Source organism: Genypterus blacodes, unplaced genomic scaffold, assembly GCF_046128005.1.
Source record: "Genypterus blacodes isolate CSIRO-AG114 ecotype Tasmania unplaced genomic scaffold, CSIRO-AGI_Gbla_v1 ptg000158l_1, whole genome shotgun sequence".
NCBI lineage: Eukaryota > Metazoa > Chordata > Actinopteri > Ophidiiformes > Ophidiidae > Genypterus > Genypterus blacodes.
The window spans coordinates 1071461-1094984 of NW_027466959.1; the positions used below are offsets into that span (position 1 = coordinate 1071461).

The window sequence follows — 23524 nt, forward strand, 5'->3', positions numbered from 1 at the left end:
GCTGTTGCTATGGTATTCAACACTTGATACCTTATTGTATTTGTTGTGATAGTTGTTCTGCTCTAGTGAATGATTTGTATGCAATCATGTTGAGTGATTGACTAGTTGAATGCTCATAACTATTGATCCTCCTGTGGATACTTCACAGATGAGTATGGATCCAATCCACCCACTAACTCTGTCACCATAACAACCTTACAAACTAAAGTTACAAGGTTTCACGGTTGTTTGTTGTTTGTGTTATGTTAGATGCCGGTCAGAGTTAAACATCACCTGAGGTCACATGGAAAAGTTCTGTTGCCTCCTGGTGGACTCTTTTTTTCTGCACATTTTATTTGTGTTGAATCTCCGGGTGCCAATTTTCAGGTCCTTTAGGTACCGTTTATGGGTCACATACCACAGTTTGACAACCATTGCTTTAGTACGTTGATTTACATTTATGCGAAAGCTTAATCATTGATATACTGCTTTAAAACACACAAATACACACACGCGCACACACACACACACACACACACACACACACACACACACACACACACACTCACACATACACATATACATACACATACACATACAAACACACACACACACATTGCGTAATCTCAGCATGAAGGCACATTTTGATCTGTAGTAATTTCAGTTGCAAACTGAATAGATCCGATTAATTTGGATCTATCGCCTTAACTGCAGTGTAATCATTCATAATCAAAACATTATAAAGTGCATTTTAATGTACTAACTGTTATCCTTTGAAAGCAAACACACACACACCAAGAATTTAGTGGGTAAACAGCTAGCATAAATAGCTACGAATGTCTCTAAAGCCAAACCTTTAAGTTCCACAGTTTGCTTCATCTCCCCTCTGAGTCAGAAGGTTACTTTGTTTATAACTTTCCTGAATGCCGACAACGAAGCAACAAACTTAAAATGAGAACAAAGCCACAAAAATGTTGTTTTCGTAGAGGGGAGGGGAGGTTAGCAGGTATTTTGGGTCCTCTCTGTGTTTTTGTTCTCTCTGTGTGATTCTAAAGGTGATAGAAGGCGGTGAAACAGTGTGCACCTTCAGTTTCACCTCTCACCGTGGAAGTGCAGAGTGTTGGAAAGAACGTTGAGAGAGAAATGCAGCTGTCCAGCCCTTTTGGATCAACCGTGCTGCTGCCTTTATTCTCTTTAAACTCAGGTCAATCAATAGTGGGTCAAACTGAGTGCACTGGTCTTCAGAACCTTTGTAAAGCTAAATGCCTTCAGAGAGCTTTAAAGTGAGTTGTCTGCAGACGTGTGTATCCTGGCCGGTGATACCAGACTGCTGAAGACATTTGAAACAGAATATCAAGATGTATTCTGCTGTTAGTCTCACCTTGATATACTGTTACCAAAACAGTGAGAAGTCCTGGGCTGCAACCAGGTTCAGTAGATACAACTTCAGCAAGTCTTAGTGTGTGTGCGTGTGTTTGCGTGTGTGAGTTTGTGTTAGTTTGCCGCGGTGCATATGGTGAGTGTCAGCTCGCGGCTCATTTCTTTCTGCCTGACAGTCGCTCGGGGGATACTAAAGCCTAGCAACAATTGTTTGTTCCATTATGGCGTGTGTCCAGTTCAGTCTGAGCCATGTCCAGGCAAGAACCAAAACTTTGGCTGACAATGTCCACATCTGAAGTCGGGAAACAATTCTCCCAGCAAATGTTCCTGACCTGTCATGATGTGGAGAACAGTGACCACATGGCTCAGGTATGGCTAACAGGCCCGATAGTGACACACATGTGGAGTTGACAAGCTTATTTCCATTTCATGATCTCCATAATTGAGGATCTGACTTCATAAACAGGTTCATTTTCTGTTTTTGCTTTTATCCCCACATGTGCGGACTTTGTCCTCTGGCTCCTGCAGGTACTTGACATTTCTCCCCATTTCCATTGTTTGTCATTTGTGATATTACTTTATAGCCTAATTCATATTTCAATGTCTTAGTTGTCTTGGTTTTCTCTCTCTCTTTCTAACTTTGTACTCTTTATTTTTATCACTGATGACATTCCCCCAAAGATTTTTAGAGTAAGACCAACATCCACAAATAATGTGTATAAATCTAACTCGATAAGAGAGATGAAGACAAAGCAAGGAATTCTGGGAGCGGGAAGGGAAGAGGGGGAGAGAGAGAGAGAGAGAGAGAGAGAGAGAGGGAGGAAAAATAAACATGGAGACACAAACACGGTCAAGTGGACCAATGGAAGTTGCGAGTGTTTATTTGGAGTTGTGCTCAGAGAGGAAGCCGATGGACGGCTGCTGCTGCCCTGGTGAACGTGCACACACACACGCACACACACACACACACACACACACACACGGACACACGGACACACGCACACACACACACACACACACGGACACACACGGACACACATCTATGGACAGAGATATAGACATTCATGTACACTCACACACAGACATTGGAACACACTCACACACACACATAGTCTTAATGTTAAAGGAATTCTCACTTTAAACAAACTAAAGCAGGAAATTGGAGGTACAGGGAGCTTTTAAATGACAGCCAAGGGGTACAGGGGAACTCTAAGCACAAGGAGCTGCTGCTTCTACCCGCCTGCTATCATCAATTACATGTTTCATTAAAACTACAAACACTTTCCCTGACAAACACCTGAACAAAGGTTTCCTTTAAATACTGTAATGTCTAATTTAACCCCTCAAACTTTACTGGAACCCTCTGGTAGGTTCTTCTTTACTGATTCCCTTTTGTGAAAATCAAGCATGGTTTCATAATTATGTTTAAATCTCCCTGGAGAGCCCAAAACTTCTGACAATACCAAACATGTGAGGTTAATAAGTCCAGTTATCATCTTTATTTCACGGAACTTAAAGGGTGTGGAGGTTCCAGTCACACTTAAGTGATTCAGGAACCTGGAGGTGTTTATTCATCATTTGGTGATGGACTTACTTGAATTTCATGACCAAACCAAGGCGACACCTTGGTATATTTTGTATATAAAATAACAAAGCATATGTTATGAAATCTTCAGACTTTGCTGAGTTCATTGCAACGTTTTTCCTGCTGTTGGACGTTCGGGCTTCCTGACCAGATATTGATCCTGCTAGAATTACGCGGGGTCGCTTCTCTCAGATTGCATTTTTGGACCGAGCAATAGCTTCTGATCTGTGTGTGTTTTAACAATGAATCCAATCCAGTCCAATATGCTGGAAGTGTTAAAACAGGGCTGAAATCATTGCAGGCTGAAGAAGGATTTATGTGGACTCATTGCGTCCAATGAATGTGAGCAAATCTCCTTTTGTGCAAGCCAAAGGTGAATTGTTAAGAAGTGAATGAAAGTATGCACAGGAAACAGAAAAAGAGACATTATGGAAATGAAAATCCCAGATTTCTTTCACCTCTTTTTTTTTTTTTTTTTTTACCACACCTTGCTTTTTTACCGTGTCAGATATTTGCATTTCTCTCCTGCATCGCTGTGGATTTGGTTTGAGACATTGATAGACTAACAGTAGGTGACTGAGATGAGCATTTCCTCTGCTGCTATGGTGTTCAGGTTCAATCTGAGTGGTTTCCGTGCAGGTTTAGCATCACTGTGTGGCTTGGTCTTGGTCATTCTGATCCTTTTGGAGTTTAGTTTTGCGGACATTAGACGCTGCCAAGCATCTGCCTGGATTGTGTGTGAATGCTGTGAAGCTGAAAGTGTTTACTGATGTGCTGCCTGCTTTTGTATAGCTGAGACCTCAACATGAACTTCCTCTCCCCAACAACAGTCCATTAAGGCAGATCACCACGTGTCCACACACACACACACACACACACACACACACACACACACACACACACACTGGGTCCGAGCAAAGACTTTCCCGCCCCTTCCTTCATTTTATAAATACTGCTTAAATATTTTTCCAGAATGAAAAACATCTCTGTGATGACTTTACTATACCAGCCACTCCGATGTAAACATGACTGATTTAGTTGAAGGTGCTTTTGCCTTTTTTTGCCGTCCTTCTCTTTTTTCCAAAGAAGCCTCTGCTGTATTTTTAGGCCAAGGCCAAAGTTTGTGTGTTCGGCCAGTGGAAATGTTTAATACGAGGGAGTTGATCTGACCTGTGTGCAGCAGTAGCAAAAACATTAGGGAGTGTATCTTGGAGAATTCACACACACACACACACACGCACGCATGCACACACAGAATAGAGGTCTTCGTGTCTCATCATTTCCAGGCCTTTACAGGAAACCAACATCTGTTTATACGGTCCTCAGTCTGAATCAGTCTGACACACACACACTCACACACACACACACACACACACACACACACACGCACACACACACACACACACACGCACACACAAGGACACACACATTGGAGTCACACTATTTCAAGCCTGCGTGAATCAAGCAGCTCCCTAAAAGTTTTTCCTCTCTTTAACATTAGCAGCTGGACTCTGTTAACGTTACACACTGAACTCCCCCCTGCATGTTTTCTGGCTCTCTGCATGTAAATGTTGCCGCTTCGATGCAGAGACAGAACTCATGCTGTCTGATGAACGACCAGATTGATGGTTTTGCACGTTTTTGTGGACCAAACTGATTGTGGGCTTCTTCTTCATCTTCACCGATCGTATTCACATGAGCATAACCGTGACGTTCTTGTTCAGTGAAACCAAAACCAAAACTTCCAAAAACAGAACTTAACAATAAATCAAGTCAAATTTGTTCCCATAAAAAGTTACCTGGAGGTGTTTTCATGTCAAGTTTTTTGCCAATCAATCAGACCTTTATTGTTGACGTTAGATAGATAGATAGATAGATAGATAGATAGATAGATAGATAGATAGATAGATAGATAGATAGATAGATAGATAGATAGATCCATGCATCAGTGAGGGTTAGGGGTCTTCAAATCCTCTGTAGCAGCAAAAGTCGTGCTATTACCCGCAAATTAGAAGAGTCTCCAGTTCGAGGCGATGTTCAGCATCTGTATCACACCAGCGGTTATCAAAATCAAGTCCACATTTCCCATAAACCCCTTTCCTTCCTGTCACAAAGGGAATTTTTATACTTGTCCCCTCTCTGTGTTGTCACTCAGTAATTGCTCTGTAATTACATCGATGTCTCAAACTCAACCTGGTAAAGATTTATTGGTGTTTAAATGTGACACAGCGACATTAAACCATCTGTGCACTTGTGTCTGTGGAGAAGAACGATAGAAGGCAAAGAGAATGACTGACAGGTGTGTGTATGTGTGTGTGTGTATGTGTGTGTGTGTGATGCTTGTGTCCTCTAGTGTTTGAAGAGGAGATTGGGAGGGTAATTAGAAAGGCACAGTCTTTAGTTGAAGGAGTTCAATGCAGCCAGTTGAAGAAAGGCGCTCATTGAAATTCATGGCTCAGCACCTATAGTCCAGAGAGACACAGCCAGCGTCTGACAGGTTTCAATTAAAATGGCATTTACAAGAGCATGGGCAGACTGGGAGGGGACGGGGGGGAATAACGATGTACAGGGACGGACTTGGCTCCAATACTTGTATTCTAATTTTGCCACATTTAGGGAAGTATAAATTAAAGATACAAAAACTAATACTAGTTGCAAGAGAGAGAGAGACTCGTTCAAAACCACAGATCCTGACCAATTTATGTAAAAATAACCCTTATTCACTTCTATTGACATTTCAGTTTTGTTGTTAACAATTAAATCAAGGAACTCAACTTCACGTCTACTCAAACACTGATCAAAACATAACATACCTATTTCACTTCTCTCATTCACATACTTGTGTCAATGAACATGAACATTAACATCACCAGAAAAACAAGTTTACCTCAATTAACGCGTCTGCTAAATGACCGTAAATGACCGTAATGTAACGATGCTCCCATGATCCTTTGCACTTTATTAGCGTGGAACTGTCATTGAAGAGAGCGACCGACTCTTACAATATGTCAGGGAATGATAGAGAGAGAGAGAGAGAGAGAGAGAGAGAGAGAGAGAGAGAGAGAGAGAGAGAGAGAGAGAGAGGATGATAAAGACATTTCAGTTGGTTGGTTATCATATTTCATGATTTCCACAACAAAAACCTTTAGATCTTCTCCACATCATTTCATTCTGATTTGTTCTTGGAAATGTAAAAAAAAAGACAGCAAATTCAGCATAAAGCTCAATCCTCCTGTCACTTGTCTGTACCAACAGTTTGAATTGTTCCTGTTTGATACGGAGTTTGTAACTTTTGAACCTGTGTATTTAGCAGAGGCCTTTAAGTGGGGCTGCTCTCTGGGTGGCTTTGTTTCTACCATGGAGTCACAGTAACAACACTGCTAATCCATACATGTGTGGGCACACGGAGACACGCTCACAGTTATTAGTGGGTGTGTGTGTGTATACAAACACACACGCACATTAGTACAGCCTGTAGCCACAAGCAGACGAATCTGTTTGGGGTTAGATTTGACATGATGAGAAGTCAGAAGTTCCCTTTTTGAACATGTTTTTACTCTGTTTGTGTCTTTATCTGTCTCTATTTCAGTGTTTGAGCCCGTCTAGTAAGTGGATAGTATTAGTGTGAGTCCTAGTACAGATCAGATGATTAATATTTCAGACCTTTGAGATTTCCGTGGATGAAGGTGTATTTTATGTTGCGACGTATCTGACATTGTTCCATTAAACTTCAGTCAGAGTTGAATGAAACCATGAAAACTCTCTTTCCCTCTCTCAGCTGCTCTCTCTCTCCCTGTGGAGGAGATCAGGTTTGTGACTGGCGTACAGCACCACTTCATTCTTCATTTACCTCTGAGGAAACAGGGACTGCAAGGCTCTAAATTATCTCTCCCTCACTCCATCTTTCTGTCTCTCTCTCTCTGTCTCTCTCTCTCTTCCAGTTTCCCCTTCTCTTCCTTCCTTTCTCTCCCTGTCTCTGTCATTGCCTCGTGTTCTTCTCTCCCGATCCATCACCGTCACTCCGCTCCACCTTTTTATTTTTCTGTCTGCTGTTAAACTCTGCCATTCTGACTTTGTAGGCTTTGAGACGTAACGCTGCTGTTGTAATAACACGGCTGTGATATGTTTGGAAACCATGTGGAGTCGGAGTGCGGGAGGAAGCGAGGAGAGGAAGAGTGAGAGATGTGTTTCTTTCTGCTGAAGATTTGGATAAAAAGACAGAGGGGGGAGAGAGAGGGATGGGAAGGAGAGAGACCTGGACCCTTTAAACTAAGCAGTGCATGGAGCTGGAAACACTGAAAACATTCTCAATTTGTGTTCTGTGAGAAAAAGATCAGGCAAAGGAGGAAGCAAGTCAAAGGTCAAGACAGACAAAGCTCATGTCAAATCCTAGACATTGAGTCATATTGTGCTCAATATCACATTTCATTTCTGCTGTGTCATTACTGTGAGCCACTTGATTCACTGATTCAGTGTGAATCTGAGTAAAGGACGAGCTGATGCACTGTATGTTGTCCCATAAGTTTGAATCGGTGCTTTGGCGAAGGTAGCAAGTCCTTCCACGGCAAACAAGTAAAGTTGAGCTGAGTCTGTAGCTACACTTCTATTCAGGTGTCAAAGAAAATTTCAGCAGATACTTAAAATACTGCTCAAAGCTAATGCGAACTAGACTGTGTATAAGTGGGATAATGTCAAAGGACAATACAGGAGACAGACGCCGGCATCAATTCTACGCTAACACCTGCTAGCGGTACATTATCCCGTACGATGTCCATTTACAATCCAACTACTCTGGCTGATAAGGACACTGACATCCTGTTTCACTCAGACTTATCTTATCCTATCTTGGTCCAACTGATGTTCTTAGTCTGAGAAATATCAGAGCTTTTTCTGTGCATGTAGCTGAAAGTTGCTATTGGCAGTGTAGCTGAACAGAGGAGGAGTTCCATGTGAGGCAGATCAGTGTTAGACATGAACCTGCATCTATGCAGCCACATGTAACAAGTCTCTGTGTTTGTGTTTCTGACATATAGAGTTAAGGAGTTTGTAAATGTCTTAACTCTGTCTAACTCCGTCTCAGGTTGATCTCTGGTTGAACCTGACAGTAGACATGTCTGAATGTTTCTCAGGTCTGACATGTTGGCATGTAAGCGAGCTGCAGGCTTCACTCTCGGCCTGCCCGTGTCATCGCAGCAGACACGCCAAGAGGCCGCGGCTCACATCCTCCACTCTGTTTGCTGTTTCAGGCCGGTGTGTGCTGAGCCCAGAGCCTGAGTCCACCTTCTCCCTCTGCAGACGTTTATTTGGCTTCTCCCAGCTTTAAATTGATTGTAGATACACTGATTTCTTATGAGTTTACTTTTCACACAGGGTTAATGGTCTTTGCTAACGGTTTAAGAAAAATGTTTTTTTCTACCTCCCTGGCTTCACTGGGCTGATATTTTTCCAGGTTTGAATCCAGCTCTGCCCAGTGTGTATGCTGGACACCGCATGTCAACTTCACTGTACTGTCATGCTGAGCAGGCGGACAGAGTTTGTTTGATGCTTTGTTAATCAGACATGTCAGTGCAGCGTTTCCTTTTAAATTCTAGAATCCTTTGAGTTTGGACTTTGATGAAACGGTTGTGTTGGGAGTGGGTGGTAAGAATGGAAGTGTTTGATTTAAGAAAGGACTCTTTGTTTGTGAGGCGGACTCTAAGGGGAATGGCACCTTAATGAGGCATATGAAGGGCCCTCGGGCCCCACAGAGGCACATTATTCACCCTGGGGGCCAGAGACGGGGTCTGTAGTTAAAATCCACTTTCGATGGAGTCTGGGAATGTTACAGAATAAGTGAGTGCCAGAGCACTAATGCCAATCCAGATAGAGAGTTCTGCAAGCTCTTCTGTTCATCATTACAATTCCATTGGCTAACCATAGCTAACCTACAGCAAAGTTTCACTGAATAGGTACAAATAAGAGATACAAGTCAGATAATCAAATCAAAAGTAATATTTTGGGATATTAGCATCATTTGACTTTATCTTTAATGTACCATTACAGTTGTAGGCCGCATCAGCAGTAGCTCATTTCCCACTCTATGATGCTGGTTGTTGTGGTTTATGTCATGTTAGACTCTTACACTGTACGCTGCCCAATTAGACAATCTTATCTGACCAGTTGTCCATTTTGTCTGTCCTTGAGACAAGAGACCTTTTTCATCTGCCTGAGGAATTCAGATTTTTGATGAGGAATCAATCACACGTTCCCAAACTATCAGTGCATTTACGTACACTGTCTTTATTGCTTTTAAAGGCAAAACTCAAATAAGCAGTTTTCCTTCATGTGATCAATAGGATTCCATCGTGAGTATTATTGATGTGTTGCTTATTGTCAGTAGGAGATGAACATGGAGGTGTTGTACTCGGGTTCAGACATCACACAGTCTGTTATTCAGAGAAAGCGTACTTCGATTTGTGCCAATCTCAATCACTCTAAAGTGAATTCAGAAGGCTGATTCAGTGCTTTATAATCACAGGATAATCACAGTTTTGTGTTTTTTGTAAATGGTGTGACTGATGGGATTTTCCAGCTTCTTCCCAGAGTTCTGTGATATCGTTGGCTAGCTTCTTCCTCCCTGCTGACCTCTCTGGAGAGCACTGGCCTTCCATCATCAATCTCCCTGCCTCTCCTCCTTTTCCCACTTATCCTCCTCTGCCGGCTAATGAATATTTGTAAACTTGGCTATTTCAATTATTATTGCATTATAATATGCCCTGCAAATCACCAGGGCGAGTGTGAGACCAGCTCATACAGACTGGTTCAGGGACGAAAGAATGGAACTAAGAGAAGGACAAGCAATGGCAATTCTGACAGGAGGAAGGCTGGGCAAGCATATCTGCTTAAGAACAAGCTTCATGTAGAGAATTTGTGGAACAGTGACAAAAAGTACCTTATTACTTTGATGCATTTGTTTTTGACTGTTGAATTGGAACTTGAGAATTGTGTGTGACTTGCAAAACAACAAGGAACAGAGGTCCCACCTCTGTGCTGTAGTAACTGCCAGTAATGGAAAATGAAAAATGAAATATTTCTCTGTCTCTCTCTCTGCAGATGGGATGAACTGCATGAACAAGGACCACGGCTGTGCCCACATCTGCAGGGAGGCTCCTGGCAAGGGAGGAGTATCGTGTGAATGTCGTCCTGGGTTCGAACTCAGCAAAAATCAGAAGGACTGTACATGTATGTATAATCCCTGACCTCAGTGCTGTCCCACATTCCCACATACACCCAATGTTATAAAACAAAACAAAAACAAACTTAAAAACAGGAAATGACACTGTACTCAGGTCAGCTCACAGCCTCACATACTGTACTGTATATCTGAGAGAGTTCCCACTACATTTACAGCTCCATGTGTTCTTAAACTAAAAGAGAAGAAGTCCTTTTCAACACATCCACGTACCTAGTTAAGGAGAAAACACATCTGTATATCAGCAGCTTTATTATCACATATTATATTAACATGTTTATCCTTAAACTATGCACATGGGCGTGTTGAAACTCACTCATGTTCTTTCCTTTTCCATTTGAACGCTCCACATTATGCTTTCGATCATCTGTTAATCTTTAGTCAAGTGTTTTGGCTTTTTATTTTAAAAATCACATGCCAGCAAGGTGTTAACACTTCGTTTTATGGACTTGATTTTATTGAGGTGACCTAGTGCATTGAGGGATCTAAAGTGTTCCTGTCATAAACATCTGCAATAGCAATGAGGAGGAAGGTCCAGGAGCCCTTCAGCTGTAAAATATGAAGGTGGACATTTAATAGCAAAATCATTTAATAGTTTCAAGCCAAGTTAAAGGTGCTGAAGGATTCATTAGAGAAAATTCAAATCTCTAAACTACCTCTGCTCTCCAGTCCCACTTCTGAGTGTTTGCTTCGAGTGCCTGCAGCCATGGAATGTGGAGCTGCAGTTTTCAAGGAGGGGGGAATAAGCTTTTAGTTACACTTTGTCTGGCAACACATCCTGTTCTCCTCTCAGACTGTGAGAGTGTGAAGACTCTAAAAGGTTCTAATTTGTCCAGAGCTGCAGGATGGGGGCCTTTGCATCCAAGTGGTGTGGTAATATTTCAATATCGGCGAGGTACTGAGTGCTGTGATGGCGATGTTGAGATGTTGAGGACGGCGACAGTAAATGCAGTGAAAGCTCATATTCTCATATTCTGTCTTGTCATAGATAGGAATGTTCATGTTCTACATAAAGCCTTTATTTTCCAGCAGTGTCACCATGTTTCAGCTGTAAATCCGACCCCAGTACTTTTCAAAGGGCCACAGCTACAGAGTTTGCCATGCTCCCAACGCTGGTGATTGGTCAGACACCTCCTATTTCCATATTTGCCTAATTATTGTGGTTCTTGAGGTTGAGGAATGAAAGACTTTGCAATTTCACAGTTCCCTTAGCTTTTGGATCTTCTTGTGGAAAAGAAAAAAAGAAGGAGAAAGGATGCAAAAGAGAGGAAGAAGGGACAGGGTGAGGGCAACAGAATTAGAGGAAAGTAAAAAAGGAGAAATATGTCCATGTTCATGTCTACGTGTCTGTTGCAAAGGAGTACATATTGTTTGGTTTTATCCACCAGCCTTCCTTCTTTTTCTTCTTTAGTCCATCTTTCTGCTTTCTCCTTCCTTCTCTCCTGCTTTCCATTGATTTCACTCCTTTCTCTTTCTTCCCAATGTTTCTCTTCTCACTCCCTTTTCAGTTGCCCGCATTTTTGTCCCTCAGTCTAACTCAGTGTACCTCACTGTCTGTCTTTCTCTATGATGTTCTGGTCCCTTAGCTGTAGTATTTGTCGATATCCTATCCTGTCCACCATCTTCATCCCTCTCTCTCCCTCTGCCTTTCTCTCGCCTTCTCCCTCTCTGCCCCACACCCACCTGTCACATCACGCCTGTTCTGCAGTCAGGCATCAATTTGCTACTTTATAACCGCACATAATGAATGTGCCTGTGGGCCTTCCGTCTGGCAAATATGACCTAGCTGCCGCTCCTTATCAAGGAATTAGGGGCCCTTTAATTCATCACAATCATTCTGTCACTTCTTCAAGACTTGAGTAAAAGTTGAATGTGTGTTCATGTATGTGTGTGTTGTCAGTGACGTGTAACTATGGAAATGGTGGTTGCCAGCACACGTGTGATGACACAGACACGGGGCCGGTGTGTGGCTGCCATCAGAAGTACGCCCTGCACTCAGACAGCAAGACCTGCATTGGTGAGTGACAGCCAAGCTTCATCACACATAAGTGTACACACACACATCATTTAAAGATTTCACCTGCTACAGATGTTTAACTGTAACATCTGCTGTATGATATCGGGCTCTGAACCTTGTTGTTTTTAACTATCAACACAAATTAGACCAAATAATACAGAAACAGAGAAATCTGATATCCCAGAGGTGGGACTGTCATTATTGGCATTTAAAGCATATGTAACTTATAAAAACAGTAAGATGGAGAAAGGAAAACAGGTAAATAAAGGAGATTTTTGAGATATTAGATTCTCTAACCAGGTCTGTAGTCTGCAGAATGGACCCGTATGAAACACAATACATGGAACAAGTGCATAAACTTCCCAAAGCTAATCTACATGAGGTTGTGAGATGGTGTTTAGTATTTTTCCTCTGACATTTGACCCTGAAACATCTGCATCTGCTTTCATGGATTGCTGTCCTACAGTAGCTGCGCAGTGCTTTCTCACATCACTTCCTAGCTTGCCTGATGTTGCTCCATAACGTGAAGTAGCTGAGAGAATGTTTTGGAGCTATACTTGCAGGTTTTCTGTGCATAACTTCTGTCTTAGCACTGTGGAAGAAAGTCAGAAAGCCACCTGGCTCCATTAATGTCATCCTACAGACTATATACCTGATATGTGAACACCAAATGTCTCAAAAATGCTCCAAGACATTTACTGACAATGTTCCAATCTAACTTTCCTGATAATCTTGAAATGTTGTGAAATCGCTGGTGTATTGCTTTATTGTCTTTAATGTCTTCATTCCTATGAGAGGCAGGCAGAGCAGAGTGCTCGTTTCAGAAATGTGCTAACGACACTGTAGGGACGTGAGAGCCTGAGCGATGGGTGCTGATGGTTTTGGAATATGACTATACTACCACTAGCTCTGGACTGGAATACATCATTAAATGCAAGTTGTTGTTCCCTTTCATGGAGGATGTCATCTCTGTGGGATGGGAGAACCTTCCTCCACTCTGTCCATCTCTAAAGCAAAAGCCAAAGCTAGCTAATGTGGCAACATAAAATAAATTGCTAATCAAGTTGCTGAAGTAATCAAAGTGGCTTCTGAAAGCAATGACTTATATAATTGTTTGTCTCATTTACAACTTGTGTATTTTTATGCTTATCTTAAGTAGGACTGGGCCTGGGTTTTGTTTTATGGCTGTTTTATGACTGTTACCTTCTGCTAGGTGGATAGTATCATGTGTAGTAGACGCATAGTGATGTTAGCTAGTGCTACAGACCTGGCTAAACGTTTTGTAGCTGTTGTAATGTATGTAAAACAGTAAGGTAACTGGCATCCACTATTCCTAACTCCATATTTGATATAACTTGAGTATTTGCTTTACATTTTCAATGTAACATATTATGGAAGTAGTCAAACAAATGAAAACCGGCTGGACAAAATTATTGATAGAGAGAGTGAATTGTCTGAGAAGATAAGGAAGAAAACAATCAACCAATCATGGTAAAGGTAAAGGCTACAAGAGCATCTCCATGCAGCTTGATGTCCCTTTGACCATCACTGTTTAGGAAGTTAAAGGTCCATGGGACTTTAGTCAAACCTCTCTGGATGTGGCCACAGGAGGAAAATGGACCCCAGATTGGACAAAGAACCGAGGAAAACTTCAAAGCAGATACAACATCAAGGTACAACAGTGTGTGTTCACACCATCAGTCGCTTTCTGAATGAAAGTGGGCTCCATGGAAGAAGATCCAGGAAGACCCAACCTTTGAAAGAGAAACATAATAAAATAAAGAACAGTGTCTGAACACTATCCCTACTGTGCAACATGGAGGCTGATAGTTAAATTGGAGTTGTGTTGCTGTGCACATGGATATTAATGATTGGATTGAATTACCAGCTGAGAAATGTATAAGTCTCATTCAGATCTACAAAAAGCACTTGATTTCAGTGATTTCCTCAAAACAATGCTTCAAAATATTAGCTCAAGGGTCCCAATATTTTTTTTCCTCTCTGGCCTTTTTCATTTGTTTTATTGGATCAAATAATATGTTACATCGAAAAACATAAGCAAAGCCATTCTATTAGTCTATGAGTTCTATTTGATATAGAATAAGGAATTGTAGATGGCAATTACTTTAGTTTGCCACATCTGTAACTGTAGTGTACACAGTCCTATGCGTAATGCTTGCACCGCCTTTGTACCTCAATTTATTCTGACAGATTTTAATTTGGTCTTGATCTCTCTACACAGGTCTTATACAGGCTATGCAGTGCCCAAACCCTTCACTCTCAGTTTCTGTTGTTTCTGTCTAAAAACCATTTATGTGGCTCACAACTACACCAGGATTGCACCCATTCGTAGGTCTTGGATGGTGTTTAAAAGTGCTGTAAAAGTGTCAGGGCCAAGGAATGAGCAGTAATGTGGTTCGACTATTAAAGAAATCATAGGTTTGGCTGGTGGAAAATTGACGACTGACACCTCTCCTACTCTGAAAAACACATTTATCATTTAAAAACTAGGTTGACTTAGGAAGCATGGAGAACTACCATCAGACCTCTGTCTGGGTCACTTTAACACCTGGCTGACAACAAATCTGTGCGCCTGTGTACTGGCTCCAATCATATTGGATATTCATTTTCAATTTGTTATTTTTCAGAAGTTAATCTGTTAACCATTCCATTTAAAAAAAAGTCTGTTTCTTTCACATTCTTACCACTGTATACCCCTGGGATCCATGCAAGGAACTGTTTATGCAGCCTGAAACCAGCTGACACCTTGTTCTCAAAGATGTTTTAGATATACAGCAGTTTTTTTTAAAGACAGAAGTTTATTTAAATTCTAAAAGGAGTCATTCAGAAGTCAGCTTAGTGGATGTTGACATGTAGCATCCTTTGAGTAGAAATAATCTTTCTCAAAAGGCTTTTTTAGAGAAAAAAAGCTGTTGGGTTCAATTCAGTTCACTTGCTAGTTTCCCACTATTTTAATTGAAAGGAAGTGGCAGCTCATTTTGGCTTTTGCTTTGATATGTACTTAGCTGCTTGTGGTTACATGTCATTCTCTGTGGGAGACCGCAACAAGCAGCATTTCCTCCTCATGTCATCCAGGACCAGTTTGACAAGTTCGTGGACGATGTAGTCATATTCTGATACCATCAGCATCAGCTTCTCAACAGTGGTGTCCATGTTGCTGTTGGGTCCACAGAGCTTCTCTCTTCTTCTCATTGCAATCCGTCAGCTGTTTAACACCAAAAAGCTGGCTTTGGCAGATGCTAAATGCATTCTGAGAACCAGTCACTTTCTATACAATCACATTAGAGGTCTCGACTTCGACTTAGACCCCCGCCCTGGGACTTGAGCTTAATGCATGTATATTGTATTCAGTCTAATTGGCTGGGGTCGGGTCTTGTGCAGTTGCATTGGGTCTTAGATCTTTGTGTCGTCAACCTGAGTGGATCCAATCGGCCCTGAGCAGACTTCATATCATAAAATTGTGTGCCAATGTGTCAATGTGAAGAACAATTTGAAAGAAAAGCTCCATGTAATTAGTGGAGCAACATGCTTTTTGTTTCACTCAGCCGCATTTTGCATCGGGTCAATTCAGCAAGTTTGGTTCAACAGTCCTTGAGTCCTTTTCAGCTTGACTTTCTTTAAAAAGATGATTTATCCATGTTGGTTTTGGGTAGATTGTGTTTTGGCTCAGATCCTAATTATTTGTTACCTGTGAAGTCTTCTACATAATGTAATAAAGGAATGGGACACACACCCCTTGGTGATAAGCCATGTTCATATGTAACTCATATTCTAAACTTGAATAATACAGACAATTTTTCAAAGTGTACATTTTTTTCCAAATATTTCTGATATTGTGAATGTCAAATTATTTCAGAATTATCTGCTTGATCGAATGCCATCATATGATGTTGTTTTTAATGTGCTGTCCTTCCTTCTGTGATTGAACTCCACTCTCTCTCTGTCTCTGTCTCTGTCTCTCTCTCTCTCTCCCATATCTCTCTCTTTCTATTCCTTCCCCTTTCTCATTCCGATTGCCATACTGCTTCACAGCAGCACACGTTTTGATTGCTGATAACCTTTTCCTCTCCAGCAGCTTTGAAGTCGAGAATATACGAAAGCAAGGAAAAGCAGTGAGGAGGAAGCAGCAGAAAGACTGAGAGCGAGTGGGAAAACTCCTCTCTTATTGTCTCCTGTCCTCTCTTTCTCTTCTCTATCTTCCTCATACTTTGACGAAAGAATGGACCTCTGTGTCTGTGGTCCAAGTGTCACAGCTGCTCTGTGGGCCTACTTTTGACCCCTCCAACCCCTTTTATCCCCTCTATGTAGCACTGTCCTTCTCTGCTCCCACTCCTCCTCCCTGCACCTCCACCTCTATTCCTTCATTATCTTCCTTCTGCTTTCTGGTGATAGTAACTGATTGCCTGTCTTGTCTGAGCATCCATGTTAAAATTGAAATCAGGTGTAAAAATAAAAAAAATGGATTAATCCTCAAACTGGATATGCACTGCACAAGAGGAAAGAGAGAAAAGCAAAGAATTGTGGGGAGGGTGGTGGGATTGGGGGCCACGTGTTAGACTCCGGACTTCTCAATTGCAGCCTGATCGTACATAGAGCTCCCACTAAACCAAACTGAGCCTCCTCCTCCACCGCCTCCTCATCCTCCACTTGATCACAGCAAACTGCCTCGCCCAGCAACAAAAATCCTGTTAGTGTGCCCCAAACCCTCGAGCCAATACTGACCTTCATGCCTGGTCTTCGCCCATCATCACCTCTGTCAGCCCCCCTTGGCAGCAGCTAGCACCACTCATCATTACCCATACTTACATCGTCTCTGTTGCATGCCTCAGTTCAGACATACGCTAGTGTCCATTTGTCTGTCCCTCTTTTACTAACCTTCAACCTTTCTGTTTGTCTGTTGTTTGTTGTTTGTATGCCTGCCTGCCCAGCTGCATGGGAGAGTCTGGTTTGCATTTATATGGTTTCCCTTTTTTACTGTTTTCTTTTTCTTTCATTTTCCGTTACCGAATTATTACTATAGTTATTATTATTTTCGTTGTTAATAGTTAGTCTGGTCTTCCTGTTTCCTCCCAGTGCCTTGGTTTTGACCATTCTCCTCTTAGCTGTAGTTGTACAAAGTGTCTTAGCTCTCGCCCTCCTCGTCCTGTGTAGGTTTGGCTCTCTACATAACCCCCCTCTCTCTGGGCCTCTGACCATCGCTTAGTCCCATACCCTCTTTAGGAGTGGCGGGGACTCCTCTCTTCTTCCCACCTCTTCTGAACCCATCTTACACATCCACCCCTCATACACACACACACACACATACATGCACAGGCACACATACTCTTGCATTTTCTCTCCAACTCCAGCCAGCACACACAGATTTTTCACACACTCAAGCAAGCAGATACACACTGGTATGCACAAGCTCTTGATTCAACAATCGCACACTCATACATTCACACGACCACGTTTCAGCCGTTAGCTGAGCACCAGAAAGCCTCCATTCATTGCCGAGTGTACTTCAGAAAGTCCTCTACTTTGTCCATCAACTGCCTGAGAGGAGAGAGAAAGCAGTAGCAGGCCCAGGCTGGGGCAATAGAAGGGACATTAATTACCCCTTCATCCAAACCTCCCTCCACCACCACCACCTTCCATAGGACTTTGTGTGTACATCAAAGGCAGCCCTGGTCCTTTTGCGGCAAGTGGCATTGGCACTGCGCCTGCATTCACAGGGGCGATGCTCATTCAGACCACAATGACTCAGGCCCAGTGAAAGGCAGCCTCCCTCTCCCAAGCCCAACGCCCATCAAGCAAACCTGCTGTATAACGGCAGCGCATGCATAACATCTTAACTGTGACCTCATCCCGCTGCATCTCTTGCCACTGCCTTCCTCCATCCCTCTCCTCACCTTCTTCCCCCTTCCCTCAGCCCCCCCGCCAAATCCCCCCACCCCTTGCAGCCCAGCTTTGGGAATGTGGGTTTTTTTCAAGCGTTGACTGTTAAAGCCAGTTGTGATGTATTCCATAGACAAACAGGCAACCAGCGCTGCCCCCAGACTACTTCCTCCTCCCCCTCCTCTTTTTTTTCTCCTGTGCATGCCCTCCCTTACCTCTCTACACTTCCCCTCCCATTCTTCAGTGTGTGTGCCCCTTCTTCCCTCATATACTGTATGTCTCCCATTGTAGGCCATGATGGGACTGATTTCCCCATGTTGTCCATCTCTCGCTTACTCTCTCCTTTCTTTTCCTTCCTCTCATGTCTGTTCTTCTCCATCATCTTGTCATTGCTGATTTGTTCAAGCACCTTTTCTCCTCTGCTGTTTGACCTTTCATGCTCTCCTCCATCATACTTCCCATTCTTTCTTGTTGTCATGTTCACCTCTTCCCTCTGGCCCCGACACTTAAGGCAGCTTGTCTTGGACATGTTTGCTGATCTTCATGTCCTTCCCCCCCTCCCTCTCTTTCTCGTATTCCTCCTCCATCCTGTCATGAGGGAATTGCTGATAATGTGTGGCTGTTTGATATCGAAGACAGAAACACCACCGGCGACAACAGCAACGTCAACATTACAAACGAACCCGCTGTACCCTTCAACCCATCCCCATTTCAGAGAGCTCACACCTCTTAACGTATCACCTCTTTGTTTTGTTGCTCTTTTTCATTTGTGACCTCATTTCTAACCTCTTCTCCCCTCTCCCTTACCTATTCTACCTACCCACACTGATACTGATCATTTTTTCATTTATTTGCTCTGGGGGATTTATCATTTATTTTGGGATTAACACTCTAACAGGGTTTTGGCGCTTCTTCATCGCTTCTTGTTTCTTGGCTTTGGTTTTTTGCTCAAACGCCAAGAGGGGCTGAACGTCTGGTCATTTGGGCTTCTCATTAACCTGCTGCTCACTGTTTGTCCCCTTGTCACTTGTGTTTTAGAGAAAGATGAGGCTGCAATTGAGAGCTCTGAGTTCAATGCCACGTCAGTAGCTGATGTGGACAAGCGGGTGAAACGGCGGCTACTTATGGGTAACTCTTTTCTTCCTCTTTCTATGTGTTGCCATGGCGCTTGTGCTTGTATCCCCGATTCTACTCCTCTCCGTTCCTCCTAGTTCCTCCTTCTCTGTCTTTAATTTGTTTATCTTTTTTTTGGTAAATCTTTGGTGCCCACTTTGTCTACTCCCAACGTCACAGTTTTGTTGCAACTCTAACATGATGAGAAAGGAGTAAGAGGTCACTGTTTTCCTTTAAACCCTTCTCCCTAACTCTACCTGCCACATTTCTGGAAGGCTCTCAAGCCTAGGGCACATTACAAGACAGAAGCCAGAAGACAAGACAGGAGTCTCACTTTGAGGTTTTAGTCTGCAACAAAAAGACAGATCAGCAAACTCGTTCGTTCATATTACCAACGTTCTTCCAACTCAGACTCGATTAGTTCCCTGGAGGTCATCTGCAGTAGTCCCCTGAACCCCAGTCCTGTCATGCCTCCATATGTATGAAGGGGGAGGACATAACCTAAACAGTCCTCTGCAGCATGATGGTGATACAAAAGTGAGTCTATGTGCGTGAGTTTGTGAACAGAATTTGGGGATTTGTAATCCTAAATTCCAGGTGGAAGATGATCTTGTAATTGTCGGGCCTTGTGTATGATTGCTTGTGTAAAGTGCGAGACAGATGACAAGTAACTGACAAGAACATGTTCACAAGGCGACAAGCTTCTGTCTTGTAGTGTGCATTTGGCGTAAGGTTTTCTCTCAGACTAACAGTTACTGTTCCAGATGCACCTTGTTGCACCTCCAAATGTTTTGTGGTCAAGTATCATTCTTGATGTTTTCAAGGTTTTTAATAGTGTCTGTCATGGTAGTTACAAAACCAAGTCAAAAACATTATGTATTGTTTTCATACTGGGCTATAAGAACATGATCAAAAAGAACAGAAAACAACAGGAAAGTGATTATTTTGGTGCTATTCACCAAACACGAGCTAGACATTTGCCTGCTCCCAATAAATAGACAGAGAACACAAACAAAAGCTTACCAGAAACCAGTGAAACACTTTCCAGACCATTGAGTCCAGGACCTTGATGCAGGGCCTAGTTGTCCACATGAAGCCATGGACAATTTGTACAACTTTCTGTCAACAATCCTGAAGCATTGTTTAGTTCCAACAGTGTCTTGTAGTTGTGCAGTCAATCTTGATCTCTTGACAAACAAAATGCTGAAGTTTCATCCCTAAGGCAAACCTTTGTCCTTTATCTTAAATCTACATGGTTATGGACCCTTGTTTTCCTGTTGAGTCTCAAGTTAAACCAGCTGAGTATGCAACCGCCAAATCATTCTGCCTGTTTCAGATGTCAACAGACGAGAACACTTTGTGAGCAAATGGTGATGTGATGTTGTAACAGTGGATACCTGCTGTCACTAACAATGCCACCCAGACAACTCTCCTAGAGTGAGCAGGGGTTAGGTCTCCTCCTGCAGCCAAGCATCTTTCCTCTCCGCTCAGGTTAATATGCTCAGGATTAGAGACTCAATCAGAATTCTTTTCTGAAGTAATTGGGAAAATTGTTATTGATTCGTTAACAGCGCTCACATCCATTCTCTGTTTTAAAGAGAAACTGAATTAACATCTAAACAGCTCCATTCCAATGATATTAGGTACATTAAACTGTAACTGTAACCCTAAGCAGAACAATCTGAGGGACCAAATCAGTGATTGGAGGTGAATGAAGGTGAATGAGTTCATTTGAAATATTTGTTCAAAAATAACAAATTGTTCAGCCATTATACTCAGGATGGGGGAGAGCGTTCAGCTGTGGCATAATTTCGCAGTGAAATCAATTGATTTTATTAGAAAACACGGTCATATGGTACTTTTGGCAAACGTTTCAATACAGCACTTAGGCAGCAGTTTACTTAATTATAAAGATTTAAGACCGAAAAAAAAAAAGAATACCCTGGTGAAGAGATTGCAAAACTTTGTTCGTGACCTTGTCCTTATATTTAAAATATTATGATAAAATGATTGATATCCCATCATATCTGGAGATTTAATCACAACACAACTGTTTGTTTGTTGAAAGTAATTCTTTAAATATCTAAAGTGTCTCCATGTATTGAATCAAACAGTAAATGTGTTTCAGTACACACACATACCAGCCTATACGCTCATGCATGTGTGTGCGAGTGAACACATGTGCATGCGTGTGGTTGCTCAAAGCACAGAGGCCACCCCAGTGTTGGACTGGCATGGCCTGAACAACATCAGTATGTTAGATTTAACACTGCTATCAGTTTGTCTGCTTCCTTTGACACATGGTGGTCCGGTCTGCTGTGGACCTGATGCCCCCAATGCCATCAGACAACACACTGATCAAGACCAATTGAACCACAGCTTAGGCTAAAATGAGGATGTCCTGCTGAAGAGAGGACATGCTAGAAGGAAAGACAGAGGGGAAGGAAAGGAAAGAGAGGGAAGGGAAGAAGGAGTTGTTGAAAAGTTTTTATAAGATGTTCAAATTGAAAGAATAGCTGAGTTTGGAGCCAGTTGCTGGACATGTGTGTGGAATAGAGAGTGTCAGTGGTGCTACAGTGATTCCAAATAAACTTCTCCTCTTGGTACAGATGGGTCGACCTGTGGCGTGTGTATTTGTGCATAGCATGATCACAGACCGGAGCTATAGGCTGACTGACAGCCGACGCAGGTCCTCATCATAGCACAGAAAGGGATCTTGTTGAGTGTTAAAATGTGATCGTGACGTCTTACCTTTTTCCGACAGTGTAGAAGTTGCTATTACTTGGCATGAAGCTTTTGTATACACTCCACATATGGTTCCCTCTCTCATGTTCTCTGGCCTTTAATCAATAGAACATGTGTCCTCCACTTACAGAAGGAGCAGGTTGCACCGGTCAGCGATCTGTGCATGGAGTGTGACAGACGTGTGTATACTGACTATCTTTCCTGTCATTCCTTTACCCTTTGCTGACATGTTGTAATCCCTATAGGTGGCATCTGTGGGGAGATTTAATCTGCAGGAGCAAGGTTGTGTTCAGTCGCCTTTAACCAAGCAGGGTCCTCTGATTTCACAGCCTTGCACAAAAACTGCACATCAACACATGGGTATTGATATGGCATGGAGGCCGACTGGACACTTTTTAAAAGAAGACAACAGTTTCATAGTTTGCCTGGTTTCGTACTCTGTAGGTCAATGAATGTAATGCTCATATGAAAGATGGATACAGTCGAGTTAAAGTAAGAATAAGAACAAAATACATATGTACCTCATATTTTTGTAATTATTTGGTTTTTCGTGGTATTGTTTGTTACTACCTGCTGCTGGCCGTTCTATGGAATGGAACTGAGCCTTTCTAACCTTGCGGTGGTGCTAAGTGTCACACCCAGTCAAATTGAATTGACTCTTGACCCTTACTCATATCTCCCTTTACCAACTTCCTTAGCATGTTGCTCCATTCATTCCGGTGTAGATGCTTGGCGAGTGGGGCGAGGGGCTTGTCCAGCACATCAATCAAGCTGAGCAGTGGATGTATGTTTCTGCACTCAGCGTGGCCCGGGGCCTGGGCGTGTCCCTTTAAAGGACTGTACTAAGCCATAGCTAATGATAGGGCCCACTGTACTCAGTATAAATCACTCTGACCCATAAACACCACCTCCACACACAAAACACATGTATCAAGTGTACTCATATACATGCACCTACTCTTTAACACTCACACCAACCAGCTGACGGGGCACACACCACACACGCACCATGGCTGTTGTATACACCTGTGCAGGCACATACACGTAGACGCCTACACACACACACACACACACACAGGCAAACACACTGACACAGAGTGAAATGTGTTCAGAAGTCTGTGTCCATATACAGTATTAGACAGGCAGCCTAAATGATGGAGTGTCTCTTTTTCTTTGCCTTCCTTCCTCGATGCAAAGCAATCCCTCATGTCCACATTCTTAGATTTGCATTTTGGATATTGTTAGCAGTGTTGGGGATGTTGCTTTGAAATCTAGTTTTCTAGTTAGGGATGATTTGAAATCGGAAAGTTAATGGAAAAGCTACATTGTTTTGAAAAAAGCACTAATTTCAGTCAAACATGGATTTAAAGGAATTTATAGATGGTTTCCTACTCTGCCTTCAGACCTCTAGACATGAAGATAAATGTGAAAATGTAAATGTTTAAAAACGATGAAAATATGAGTGAGGAAGGAGTGAGATTGATGTTGAAACTGTTCAAAATGTGCACTAAATAGTAATTCAAATTTTATAAAAGTTCAGCATACTTAAGCAGCTACAAGCTACAACCGGCTTGTT

The 23524-nt window shown here is 42.4% G+C and overlaps 1 protein-coding gene across 1 annotated transcript in view; it reads left to right on the forward strand.

The window, feature by feature from the left end:
* Positions 1-23524, forward strand: part of scube1 (signal peptide, CUB domain, EGF-like 1) — a 72910-nt gene that overhangs the window by 25599 nt on the left and 23787 nt on the right. The window contains exons 5-6 of the mRNA XM_076167391.1: positions 10037-10165; positions 12076-12192. Of these exons, the coding sequence (XP_076023506.1) occupies positions 10037-10165; positions 12076-12192 (246 nt within the window). The remainder of the gene's footprint in view (positions 1-10036; positions 10166-12075; positions 12193-23524) is intronic.